Source organism: Salarias fasciatus, chromosome 18, assembly GCF_902148845.1.
Source record: "Salarias fasciatus chromosome 18, fSalaFa1.1, whole genome shotgun sequence".
Classification (NCBI taxonomy): domain Eukaryota; kingdom Metazoa; phylum Chordata; class Actinopteri; order Blenniiformes; family Blenniidae; genus Salarias; species Salarias fasciatus.
The window spans coordinates 23,468,648-23,482,046 of NC_043762.1; the positions used below are offsets into that span (position 1 = coordinate 23,468,648).

General features: G+C 47.0%; 1 protein-coding gene across 1 annotated transcript; it reads right to left on the bottom strand.

Annotated features, from left to right (window-relative positions):
• Nucleotides 1–544: 544 nt before the first annotated feature.
• Nucleotides 545–2,060, bottom strand: LOC115404985 (zinc finger protein 300-like). Its single transcript, XM_030114370.1, has one exon. The coding sequence runs from the start codon at nucleotides 1,927–1,929 to the stop codon at nucleotides 1,060–1,062; it is 870 nt and encodes a 289-aa protein (XP_029970230.1). The 5' UTR covers nucleotides 1,930–2,060; the 3' UTR covers nucleotides 545–1,059.
• Nucleotides 2,061–13,399: the final 11,339 nt, after the last annotated feature.

Here is a 13,399-nt window from a genome sequence, read left to right on the forward strand (position 1 = left end):
GAGGAAGAAATGGCTGGGTTTTAAGAAAACTAAATTTTTTTATGCTAATATTTTTGCTTCTTTTACACACAGTCAAAGCTTTTGAAAAGAAAGTTCAAGAGTAAAAATAATATGACTCTACAAGATGATAACTCATAGATATCATCATTTAACTTTTTCACATGATCTGGTGTTACAGCCAACTTCAAACCACAGTCTGAATCGAAGAATCACAAGTTAAATCAAATGGGCACCCAAAAGGTCATTAAAAAACAAAAAAACAAAAACAAAAAAAACCACTAGGAAAGAAGCTCTATTTTTTATGGTTTAAAGGGGACATAATATGCTTTTTTCCACTTTGTGAAGAGTTTCTTAAAGTAGCATGTGTTGCCGTTGCCTCATTATGACGTTCAATTTAGAAAAATTGTCTGTTTCCTCCCTGTCCTGCGACACCACATTTTGTGAAAATGCCTGCTGAAACGGTCGAGTTTGGTCCGCTTATCCTGAAATAAGAGGATTTAACTCCTCCCCCTGACTGTTCCCCCACTGTGTGTGTGTGTGTGTGAGAGTGGGCGTGGCCAGATGCGTTCAAGTGCATACCGGAAAGCAGGCTCAGAAACAGCCTGTTCTGAGGAGGGCTCGTTAGAGGCACTTTTTAGACCACTGAAACTCCGAACAAAGGATGAATTTGGGGCGAACAAACTTAAACACTATGCTTTCGGGCTTCTGAGACCTGTATGGCGTAACTGGAAAATAGCATAATATGTCCCCTTTAATTATCTTTGTTCACTTCAGAGGAGATAGACTGTCAGTGCCGACGGCACGTTGGTGCTTGAGCACCGGCAACACCGAACCCTAGCGTCGCGCCACCTTTCTGTTCAAAGTGAGCCCTCAAAACATATTTTGTCCATCATGCACTTTACAGTGGTGTTGAATGATGTTTTAGCCACGACAGCTGATGCACACAGTCCATGTAATGCACGCATGCGCACAGCTATGACTGCACCCATGAACACACTCTGCCCCACTAAGTATTTTCACGCAAAAACACCAATGTGAATGAGACCTCCCACGAGTCCTTCATGACTTGATTTCTTCGTGAGATTTCATGTGATACACCAATGAAGAACGATGAGTAAAGCTCTTCCCACATGTTTTACATGAATACGGCTTCTCACCTGTGTGAATTCTCATGTGGACCACCACATCACGCCTCGCACTGAAACATTTTCCACACTCGTCACAAGAATACGGCTTCTCACCTGTGTGAGTTCTCATGTGATTTTTCAAGCCAGACTTTTCACTGAAACTTTTCCCACATGTTTCACAAGAATACGGCTTCTCACCTGTGTGAGTTCTCTTGTGGATCAATAAAGCGTTCTTTTGGTAATAACTTTTACCACAGGTTTCACAGGAATAAGGCTTCTCACCTGTGTGAGTTTTCATGTGGGCGGACACATAACTCTTTCTGCTGAAACTTTTCCCACATGTTTCACAAAAATAAGACTTTGTGCCTGTGTGAATTGTCATGTGGGCCAAGAGATTACTTCCCTGAATGAAAGTTTTTCCACATGTTCGACAAGCATACGGCTTCTCACCCGTGTGAGTTCTCAAGTGGTACGACAAAAGACTCTGGTGACGATAATTTTTCCCACATGTTTCACAATGATATGGCCTCTCACCTGTGTGAGTTCTCCTGTGGGCCAACAAATGACTCCTTTGGCTGAAACTCTGACCACATGTTTCACAAGAAAATGGCTTCTCACCAGTATGAGTTCTCCTGTGGACCAACAAATCACCCCGACAACTGAAACATTTTCTACATATTTCACAAGAATACGGCTTCTCATCCAGGTGAGTTCTCATATGGACCACTAAACTACTCTGTCTACTGAAACTTTTCTGACACCTTTCACAAGAATATGGCTTCTCACCTGACTGAGTTCTCATGTGGACCAACAAGTCATTCTTCCGGTTGTAATTTTGACCACAGATAGAGTTCACTTCGTGGACTTCAGAGTCATGGAACTCATTAGTGTCCGGTGCTTCTTCTGGTTCACTCAGGTAACTTTGTTCCTCAATACTTTCAAACTTCAGTGGAAGCTGCTCTGCCTCCTGGCCGATACCCAGTTCATTGTTGTCCTTAATCTGTGAAGGTTCTGGTTCCTCCTGATTCTCTTTAAAGAGGAGAAGTCCTGGTTCTTCTGGTTCCTCTTTGATCTGTGAAGGTTCTGGTTCTTCTGGTTCCTCTTTGATCTGTGGAGTTTCTGGTTCTTCTGGTTCCTCTTTGATCTGTGGAGTTTCTGGTTCTTCTGGTTCCTCTTTGATCTGTGGAGTTTCTGGTTCTTCTGGTTCCTCTTTGATCTGTGAAGGATCCGGTTCTTCTGGTTCCTCTTTAATGCGTGGAGATTCTGGTTCTTCCTGCTCTTGACAGTAGTTTGTTTCCTGTTTAAAGAGCTGCTCCTCTCTACAGTCGTGGTTCTGTTGGAGCTCTGGAGGGACAAAACGTACAAGATCAAAGGTCACCTACATTACTTCTACAGTTCCAACTTTGGAAAAAAAAAAAATCCACTCAAGAATACGGCTGTCACAAATGATTATTCATCGATCTTGCCAGGAGGGCCTCTATTGTTTTTCGTCAGGTTTTTTTTTTTTTCATGGTTATTTTTCTGACGCGGAAAAAACCCCTAATTTGACCCCCTAAACAGTAATGAAAATTCGCCAAATTTGGCACACACATCATGGCTGGCAAAACTTTTGATAAAATGGAAAAATTAACTCCATCGCTGCCAAAATGTGCTCTCTAGCACCACTAGGAACCTCAGATCATCAGGGAGGTGACCAAGACTGACCTGGTCTGGAGGGAAACTTTGAACAACAGCAGGGTGCTGGTTGTGGCATGGCAGGACAAGTGTCTGGTGAAGATGGTGACAACCTGCCACCATGACACCATGCAGAGGGTTGAGGTGTGCAGAAGGGTCTCGAGGAGAAGGTGGGTCAGGTGAAGCCAGAGAGCATTGTGGAGTACAATGTTTGCATGAATGAGGTAGATAAACTGGAGCAGAACATTGTCTACTACCCCTTCATTAGAAAGTCACTGAACGGGCCACAGAAATTTGTGGCCTAGAGTTTTCAAGTGGCCATGTTCAACACCTTTGGACTGCACAAGGCCGGGAACCCAGGGAAATGCAAAACTCTCTTGGAGTTCATGAGGAGGGTGGTGAGGTGGTGGACTGCCAAGCGACATGCAGCGGATGAGGAGGAGGAGGAGGAGGAGGAGAAGGAGAACCAACCAGCTAAAAGGCCACCGTACAACCACGACCCAAATCACAGGCTGGATGGCCAGATGGGCAAACATCAGCTGGAACATTTGATGTCCATCAATATGTCAGATATTCAGGTGAATCCCTACATATTTCCTCTGGGGAAAAAGGAGATGATGTGTGTACTTCAGTGTAATGCTGTGCTGTTGCTGGAATTACCCTTACACACAAGAGGGGGCGCTGTGTGGTTGAGTTGAAGTAGAGAGTGGAAAAGAAGAGTGGCTGTATTTGGAGTTATCAGTCTGGTGAATAAAGAGACTGATAACATAACAGCCACAAACTCTGCTTCAGTCTGTGGTGGACAAACCAAACACAGCCAGAACCATGGAGATCCTCCACCAGTCACATTCATGTGTTCATTCACATGTTTCCATACCTGTTCTGTGTCTGCGCTGATCATCAGTCTCCATCTCGTACTGGACCACAGTTTCTTCAAACACGCTGAATATTTCCACAGCAGCAGCAGTTCGTCTCTGGCTGCTGAAGTCTCTCAAACAGTGGTGGGAATTGTCACTTTCACCATCAGGAACAGTCACCTCAACAAGCTCTTCCTCCTCTTTCATGTGTGGAGCTTCATGTTCCTCCTGCTCTGCACTGGAGCTCATCTTCTGCTGTGTTGCTGTGGATTCTCTGGAGGGAAACAAGACAAAAGTCACTGATGTGCTAGAAGGGAAGATTTTACATTGATGGATGGATGAGACAGGACAGACTGCATTTAAAATACAAACATTTACAAACAAGAAGTCTGCAGAAAACTGACAGTAGTGGGCTTTAAGGAACAAATGACAAAACTGTCTGGATGCAGCATCAGCTTCAGAGTTAAGTGACGAAGGTGAACAAAAATTCAGGAGATGGACAGTGTTTCCAAAGCGAGTCACGGGCAGATAAACACCTCAAAGCAAGGGTAATCAACAAACAGACCAGAAACATAAAAGTGAGTCCAAACTCGACGTTTATTCTACTAAGAAACCCCCCAGCAGAAAACCAGCCACTCGTCGCTCGAGCGCTCCTCATAATAACTTTAACAGAAAACGCCGCAAAACGCGGAAAATCATGAAATAAACCTCAAATGCTCCTCAATGTCCAAACTTTCACCCCCAAAGTTTCCCAAAGTCCAAAGCGCACGTCCCTGCAGGGGACCGACTGAGTGGGCCGGCGGCAGATAATTACTCACGACCTGTAAACACCCCTCATCCTCTGGTCTCTGCTGCATCTCCTCTCCAGCCGGCAGCTCCGTGGAAAAGTAATGCAGCGATTCCAAAAGGGCAACAAAGTTATAATCCCTGAGGCACAGATCCCACCAGCAAACACTCCACGACTGTTACCTGATAGTAGCATGCAAACAGCCCGCGCGACTGACTGCTTATCCCAAGATTCTTTGTGGCAGTGACATCACATTTTCCATCTCTATAAACATGAACCATCAAGCTTGATTTATGCTAGACCCGCCTGTGAGGTTTGTGCAGCTTCACACAGATAAATTATGTATTTTTGGCAGCCATGACCCCCACAGTCCTTCTAAAGAGGAAAATTTGTTTCACACACCTCCAAATTCTTCAAAAGATATGCATAATGTACATCACAAACAGCAGAGCTTTCAAAAAACAAAATTTCATAAAAAATGGTAAAGGTGAAGAGGAGGAGGACTTAAGATTTGATTTTCAACAGACTACAAACAGACAAGGACAGAGTCACCAACAGGGAGACTGAAAACAAGATTTGGCTCTGCTGTTGCTGACATGCTGGAAAATATCCCAGAACAACAAAGGAAGCAATAAAATTTAAAAATTACAAACTACATCATGAGATGAGCCAGATGTCTTGTAGTTGATGTCTCATGCAGAAATCAAACACAGATAAAAGGTATTTTTACATCCGATTCTTGATAATTTATTTTCTTTGTCACAGTTTTTGATAAACAAATAATATTTCTTGCTCAAGAATGTTACTTGCATTAAAACAGTGTTGAATTTCTAATTCAATGCAGTCCTGTATGTTCTTCTCTCCTCTTCAGCAGACATTTTCTAAGCTCATTCTCCTGTCAGGGTACAAATTCCTGTGGTGTCAGGAAGAAGGACTTCAAGTCATTTCAAGCTGAAGTTGCAGTCCCAGTTGCTCGTGCGTTGCTCAGACGCTCAATGTGCAACAAGTTGTTGTGTCCTGCTATACCACCTCCCTCCACTAGTCTCCATTCACAGGATCACCCGCTGATGTTGAGCAGTAGAAGAAGAAGAGCTACTTCCTCTACTCTACTTTAGCACTGTGCTACACATAGGCTGTGTTCGAAACCGCATACTGTCTACTACATCCTTACATACTCATACTATCCATCCTGCATCCTGCTTACTCAGTCCATCAAACAGTATGCGAAGCGTTTACACTACAGCATACTACATAATAACCCACAATGCATTGCACTTCTTCCATGAGCAGAAATCGATCTGCTAAAGCTGATTTCACTTTAGCTCTAAACTCGTCAAATGTATAACTTCATCAAGATTTTTTTTAAAATTAGGCGACAAAGTGGTGGTTTAGAGCCCGAGTGTGTCGTTTATTTGTCCGAATACCAGCCGTTTATGATTTTCTTCGGACGAATTCGGCGAAATTCAAGCCAGCTGCAGTGAGCAACGCACTTCCGGTTATTTTCACCAAAATAAACCACCCCTTTCCCTTTCTCATGCAAAAAAACCTGTGATAAATCTGTGCTTTTACTTTGAAAACAAGAAGGCAATCTTTCAGCAATATATCACGCTTAACGTCGCCGTTTGGACCGGTGTCCCGTTAACGGACCACTTATTATGCCAATTATGATGCTTTACCGACGGAGAGTTTTTTCGGCTCTTCAACAAAGATCGGCTCGCCGTCTTCGGTACATCATGGTCGCTTTCAGCATGGAGTTGTTCTCAGATGTAAGGGGTTTTTTTGTTTTTGTTTTTTGTTTTTACTATTTTTAATCATTGTCAATACAATCACAAATCTCGTAACATAACATACCTACGAGCACAAACAATGGAGGGAAGATTAAATCTAGAACCATACTCAGCTTGCTAAATGTACATCATGAAGAAACAGTCATTGTGAACTGAATAAAGTTTATTCAAATGTCCGTCGCGTTGCATCTTGGGCAATTTCAGTATGAGTAGCGAACACACGATGTATACTCAACATTTCTGGCGAATGCAGTATGCATCCGGGAACTTCTCGCATACTCAAAATCGCATACTGCCAGTGTAAACACACTGCATACTCAATAAGTTAGTATGAGTAGTACGTAAGTATGCGGTTTCGAACACAGCCCATAGATATCATATAAAAACTAGATGCCTTAAGGCGGAGTCAGCAACGTCGTTCACTGGCGGCCATCTTTGTACAGTGGACCACTCTGGGGCGCTCTGTGTAATCTAAGGGAAGGTGAGTGATTTACACTAATTAAAATACTCAACTCACTGAATTCTTCATGGATTTACAGACAGTTTGATTTATTACTAACGTTATGTTGCTATGATGCAGACTAAATTTTAATATCACAACTTTTCTTTTTGCATGCAGTTAAATGCCTACATGTCTGACGTTTATAACAAACCAAGTCGTTTGAAAATCGATTGAAAATTGAACAATCTATAGCTATTTCAAAGTTGACGCTCAATTGACATTAATGTGATGAGTGAGTGAGCGGCCCTGTACCAAGATGGCCGCCATGTGACGACGTTAGTCCCCATTGGGTTACAGCGCGCATGAGCCATCTAGTGTTTCTATATATATCTATGGTGCTACACGTGTGTTTGCGATACACTGCCCACTGAAGTTTGGGAGCAGACGCGCGACGAGGAACAAAGACACACACCTCTCGTGTACGTTCCGCGCCTCACGTTCACGCACGAAGTAGAATCCAGCCTTAAAAGCTGCACAAACCACAGTAACGTTAGCATGTTCGCCCAGACTGAGTGGCAATAAATCACTTCGTCTGTTTTCAAACAGCTCAAGCACCGTTTCCACTCTTTCTGACACACATGCTGTTTAATGCTGAAGCTTTCTGCTTTCAAATCACTCCTGTTGTTTCACTTTGAACAAAAACTGCAGCTGCAGCCTCATTTCTGTCTGCTGGCTTCTAAACAAATGGAACAATCCTCCACCACTCACATTCATGTCTTCATTCACACTTTTACTAACCTGTTCTGTGAGACTTGATTGGAGGTTTCCACTTCTTACTGAACCACAGTTTGTTCACATTTCTCCAGCAGCAGCAGTTAGTCGTTGCTTGATAAACTCTCTCAAAGCCTGAACTGAACTCATTGTTGCTGCACGAGATGAAATATTTCCTCTGTGAGAAACGAGTCACTCAACAACACCACAACCATCGTTTATCTATGAACACAGCGGCAGCTGAACGCCGGAACAGGAAGGAAGTTTAGACATCTTTCTACAATAAAAGCGCTCACTTCAGAGTAAAAGCATATACACACAGTCCATGACTTGAAACATTCTGGACCCCCTTGTTTGTTAATGACCACATTACTACTGACTCAGATGAAGTTACCAAAGAATTAGCTTCAATCTGTGAACAACTAAATTCCTCAGCTTTTCCTGTGAATCAACCAAACTCCTTCTTCAACCACCTCAAAGATCTTTTTCCTCACACTGGTGAGGCTTTGAATTGCTGTGTGATTCCGATCCCACATTCATGGAGCTGAAAAAAGCTGAAGAGAGTTTGTCCTCAGACAAACCTCCAGGTTGTGATACCTTAAAGCCAACTCAGAGAAACGTTTCTGTGATTTTTTTTGTGTGAACTCTTCTATACTAATATCAAAAGAAGACATTATTGACAAGCTGACTTTCATATCCACTATGAAACAAGGCCTGATAACAACATATAATAATAATACCCAAAGGTGGTGAAAATCCCAAAATTGGGAACTTGAGACCAATTATATTGATTAACAATGATTATAAAACTGTAGCTGTTATTTATGGCACCAGGCTGAACAAGAATTGTTCATCCTGGAAATAAGAATTGAATTAAAAGTGAATCATAATCAGGCTTCATAAGGAGCAGATCCATTCACAAGAGCGCTCATTTAGTTCTTGATCTCTGAGATTACAATCACCTCATAAGAGACGGTGGCTCCCTTCTATTTCTTCACTTTCATAAAACATTTTACTCAGCTGAACATTGAGCCATATTCAAATGTTAAAACTTTTTAGAATTGGAAACAAATTGATCAACATGATAGAATCTCTGTCATACGATGAGATCTGTACTGAGATCTGTACAGGATTGATAAATGAGGGTCGCTGTGTCCTGCAGATTAAAGATGAAAGGGACCGTCCATCTTGTTATCAGCTCTCAGTTTCAAAGTGTGAATCTCACATGGTTTGTGGCTGCATTCGTGTCTATGGTGTGGACAGTTTCCACGTCTGGAGAGGAATCATCAATGTTGAAAAGGATGTAGAGGTTTAAAAACAACTTCTGCTCCCATCCAGACAACATCTCTTTGAGGAAGGAGGAATGGAATTAAAATGAGGCCATTTATCAAGGGAAGTCTTAACTTTAGCATTACAATGGATTTTTCATCTGTAATGTGAAATCAATGATTGATTTGTGAGAAATGCAATTCACTACATTCTGCTTTTACTGACATTTAACTTCCCAACTGTTGTCACTTGTGTTGAATCATCAAGGTAAAATCCGATCTTGTTTCACTGTCTCCTCTGAATGAGTGAAAGTGCTGCAGAAAGTGACTCTCTGAAAATCATTCACGCTTGACATTTATTGAAAACTCTTCAATGCTACTAATTGTTCTCCTTCAGTCAATCATCTGTATTGATTCATCTCTTCTCTGCATGTTCTCTTCTTCTCCAGAGTGTAAAGGAGAAGACAAAGTGATGCAGCCATCAGGAGATGTTCCTGCTGCTGAAGGAGACTCAGTTATACTGAATTGTGCTTTTGAAACCTCCAACTCAAATCCAACGTTGCTCTGGTACAAAAAATCAGTGCACAGTTATCCAGAGTACATGCTGATACGTATTTTAACAACTGCGGAGAATGCTGCAGATTTCCCCAAAGACAGATTTGATGCTGAGCTCAAAGACAAATCAGTTCCTCTGAAGACCCAGAAGCTTGAGCTGTCTGACTCTGCTGTGTACTACTGTGTTCTGCAGCCCACAGTGACAGGAAACAGCACAACTGTGGACGAAAACCTTTGCAGTGAAGACAACACAATCCTCCACTAGAGGGAGCCCCACTCCATCACACTGCTGTGGTTTGTCTCTTGACACACACTGGCAGAAAAAAATTATGTGAATATTTTTGATTTTCCAGGTTTTCTGCTTTAATTGGTTCTGCAGTATGATCTGAAATGAATCTGTGTCACAATCTGTGTCACAAGTCTAAACAAATCTAAATTTCTTCACCAATTTTCCTATTTCGTGTTTTGACTGAACATATACAATTATTCTACTTCGTGTGGTGCTTAGCCCACCTACGAGCTTTGCTATTGGTACCCTCCTCTGGTGCCAGCCAGACACTGAGACAAGTCAAAGAAGTTGCCACGCCAATCATACCTGGGCGCTGGCACATGCCCCGCCCCGCTCCAAGGGGATATAACCGAGCGGCTCCCAACAATCTCCCTTGTTTTTTCTCAGCCTGAGATAAGATCATTCCTCGATTAAAGACAAAGACAATAATGGACAAGCTGGCCCGAATCAAGTTGCCATCCGGCGTCGGGCTCTTCACCTGCCGCAGCTGTGAGACTCCGCTGCACGAGAGGGACCGAAACAACCACTCTTTCTGAGGCAAGCCTCTGGCTCATCGTGCTTCCTGGTCGGCCTGCCTCCTTCCCGCTGGAAGAAGTCGAGTGCCGGGCTGCCTTCATGGGAGCTGTGTTTCCCGCTTCCTCACTGCAAACCGGGGGAGCGACTCGTGGCTCTGTTCACCGCAGCATCCCCTGGGTGCCGAACGCGTGAAACGGAACAAGGCTCCGGCGTCACGGAGGCCTCATCCCGCTCACTCCTCTACCCTCTACCGTAATATATGTAATAGGCTATCAGGCCCATTACATCGTTAAAAAGCGATCCTACTTGCACCAACTGATCGCGCTCATGCTACAGAGGCACACTCAGCTCAACAGGGGTGTCTCCTCCTCTTCTTCGGCTGCTACACGGGAGAAGCGCCAGACAAGGGCGGCCGGGGATGCTGTGGCTGGGGTCAGACGCCCTCGCACCCGCCGAGATGGCAGCATGTGACATGCTGGGCATGCTGGGCCTTCTGGAGCCCAGCATGCGCCCTGGGCCTTCCGGGGTCAGGAGTTCTGAGCGTCTCTCCCCGACGACGTTGGCGGCGCGGCACAGACACCCCGCTGCCGAGGTCTGATCACGGCACCGCTGGCCCGACGCGACTTGAGCTCACAGCCGCTTTGTCTGCATCAGCCACCACGTTTTGGCAAGGGTTGGAAGGACACCTGGCCTCTTCTCCCACCCCTAGCTGAGGCCGAGCACGGCTCCTTTGAGGGAGGCCCAAACGTCTGTACTCCGAGACGGCGGGTGGTCCGGTGTTTCTGGATGTGAACGCGGTGCAGCCACTGACGCTTCACTTCCACATGTGGAGAGACGTGCTGGCTGACTTCCACTGGGGGTGAGTGATCCCCGCCCCCACCCTCGCGCTGCCTGCACGTTCTCAGGCGAGGAGTGCTGAGCGTTTTTCTCCCGCATCTTTCACCCTCTCTCGTCCGCCGAGCTCGCAGCGGAGCCGGGGAGAAATTTAACGTTAACTCCCTGCTGTCGTGAGACGCGGAGAGCCAGGACGGCTGGGGATGCTGTGGCCGCGCCCAAGCGTTCCAGGCCCTCTAAAGAGCACAATTCCTCACATCACGCCATGCTCGCACTGCAGGGGCGTGCTGAGCACAGCTGTGGCCTCTTCTCCACGGCGGCCGTTCCACCTGTGGTCACCTGCTGACGTGGGACGCGGAGCACCAGGGCTGCCGGGGATGCTGTGGATGCAGCCGGGATTTCTAATGAGCACAATTTCTAACATCACAACGCGCTCACACGGCTAGGCCGTGCTGAGCCCGGCTGCAGCCTCGCCATTTTCAAGATGGCCACCGTACCTGTGGTGTCTCGCCGTTGCACGACACGGAGCGCCTGGATTGCCAGGGATGCTGTGTCCATAGCCAAGCGTCCCAGGACCTCTAAAGAGCACAATTTCTTGCACCACACTGCGCCCGCACTACAGGGACGTGCTTAGTGCTGCATTGGCCCCTCCTCTTCCACTGCTACTCCACGCGTGGTCGATTCAGCCCCTCGTGTCGCGCTCACACCACAGAGGCGTATCATGCCTGACGCATCACATCTCAGACACATCTGCTCCGCCGGTGCACACAGGACACAGAAGAGGGGCGCCTCTGGTGACGCGGCGACCGTTCACAAGCATCCCAGACTGGTTTCGACGGGCATGTGTTGTACCCCCCCTCGCTTGCGCTGCCTGCCCGTTTACCGGCTAGGAGTGCCGAGCGTCCTTTCCCTGCGCCTCTCACCCGCCCTCCTCCAACAGGTTTGTGATAGAAGTGGGGAGGAATTTGATGGTGGTGGGACTGTGACTGACAGCCCCCCTGTAGTGGGACAGCTTGGTGTTACCTTCCCCAGGGTTATCAGCGGGGTCAGTGGCCTGACGCGACTCAGGACCACGCCCCCTTCATCTGCTTCGCCTGCCGCTGAATGCCGGGGACCGGCCGGGCGTCCGGCTTCCCCGGCACCTCCTGATGCACACTGCACACAGCCCTTTTGTGATGGCCCCCCCGCCTCTTTGTTCTGAGAGGGTGGTCGGGCCTGGGCTCCTAGACGTGAATGCAGTGCAACCGCTGACGCTTCATTTTCACGCATGGCGGGAAATACTGGGTCCGCTCTCACCCTGGTTGTCCAGGATGCTGAGGAGCGGTTACGCCCTTCAATTTGCAAGCTGTCCTCCTCCTTTCTATGGCATCCGCCGCATGTGACTTGTTTGCCCCTCGGGGACAGCCGCACTATGGAGGAGGTGTCTTCACTCCTACACCAAGGCTCCATAGCGGAGTTGAGCGTGGAGGAGGTGCACTCGGGCTTCTACTCCCCCTATTTCCTGGTCCCAAGAATCAAGGGGGAGTAAGACTGCTTACACATCCTCAACACTCACGTGGCCACCAGGAGGTTCCACATGCTGACGGTCAAACACCTCCTGGAAAGCATCCGCCCCGGGGATTGGATGACGTTGATCGACCTCAGGGACGCCTATTTCCATATCCCCATTTTGATGAGGCACAGGAAGTTCATCAGGGTTGCCGTTGGAGACCGGTGTTTTCAGTGCGACCGCCTCCCTTTCAATTATTCCCTCACTCCGCGCACCTTCTCCAAATGTGTCGAGGCTGCGCTAGAGCCCCTCCGTCATTGTGGTCTGAGGATTCTCACCTACATCGACGACTGGCTGGTACTGGTATCCTCTCGTCAGGAGGCCGTGGAACACATGGCCCAGGTTCTCCACCACATCAAATGCCTTGGGTTCGTGGTGAACAAGGACAAGAGCGCGCTTCTTCCGGCCCAGCGGACGATGTATCTGGGCCTGGAGCTGGACACAGTGACCATAGCGGCTCGTCTCTCCAAGGAGAGATGAAGCTCACTCCTGTCCCTCCTACGGGCCCTGGTTGTGTCACCCGTGGTACGGGTCCACCAGGCAAGGGCTGTTCTGGGGATGATGGCTGTGGGCCACCCCGTGGTGCGCCTCGGTCTCCTACATATGCGCAGGCTCCAGAGATGGTTCAGTCGCCTCCGCCTACCTTCAGTGCGGCACAGGTACAGCAAGGTCTCGATTCCATCGCAGGCGCGTGAGAACCTCCTGTTCTGGCTCAGGGCCGGGTCTACGCGGGGGCAAGAGGGGCCTGGCCCTCTCAAATAATAATAATGTTTTGATCCACACAGACCTGCGCATGCGCAGTGCTCCGCGGAAGGATATACCGGAGCACAGCAGTAGAAGCATAGACTCAGCCGCTGTGCGCCTGGTATATCCTTCCGCGGCGCACTATGCTTGTGCAGATCTGTGTGTGTCAAAACGTTATTTTAAGGGATTGAAAAGAAAA

What these genes read in the sequence shown, in the direction of transcription:
- LOC115404985 (XM_030114370.1), bottom strand. Translation starts at nt 1,929, where the DNA reads ATGAGAACTCAGTCAGGTGAGAAGCCATATTCTTGTGAAAGGTGTCAG.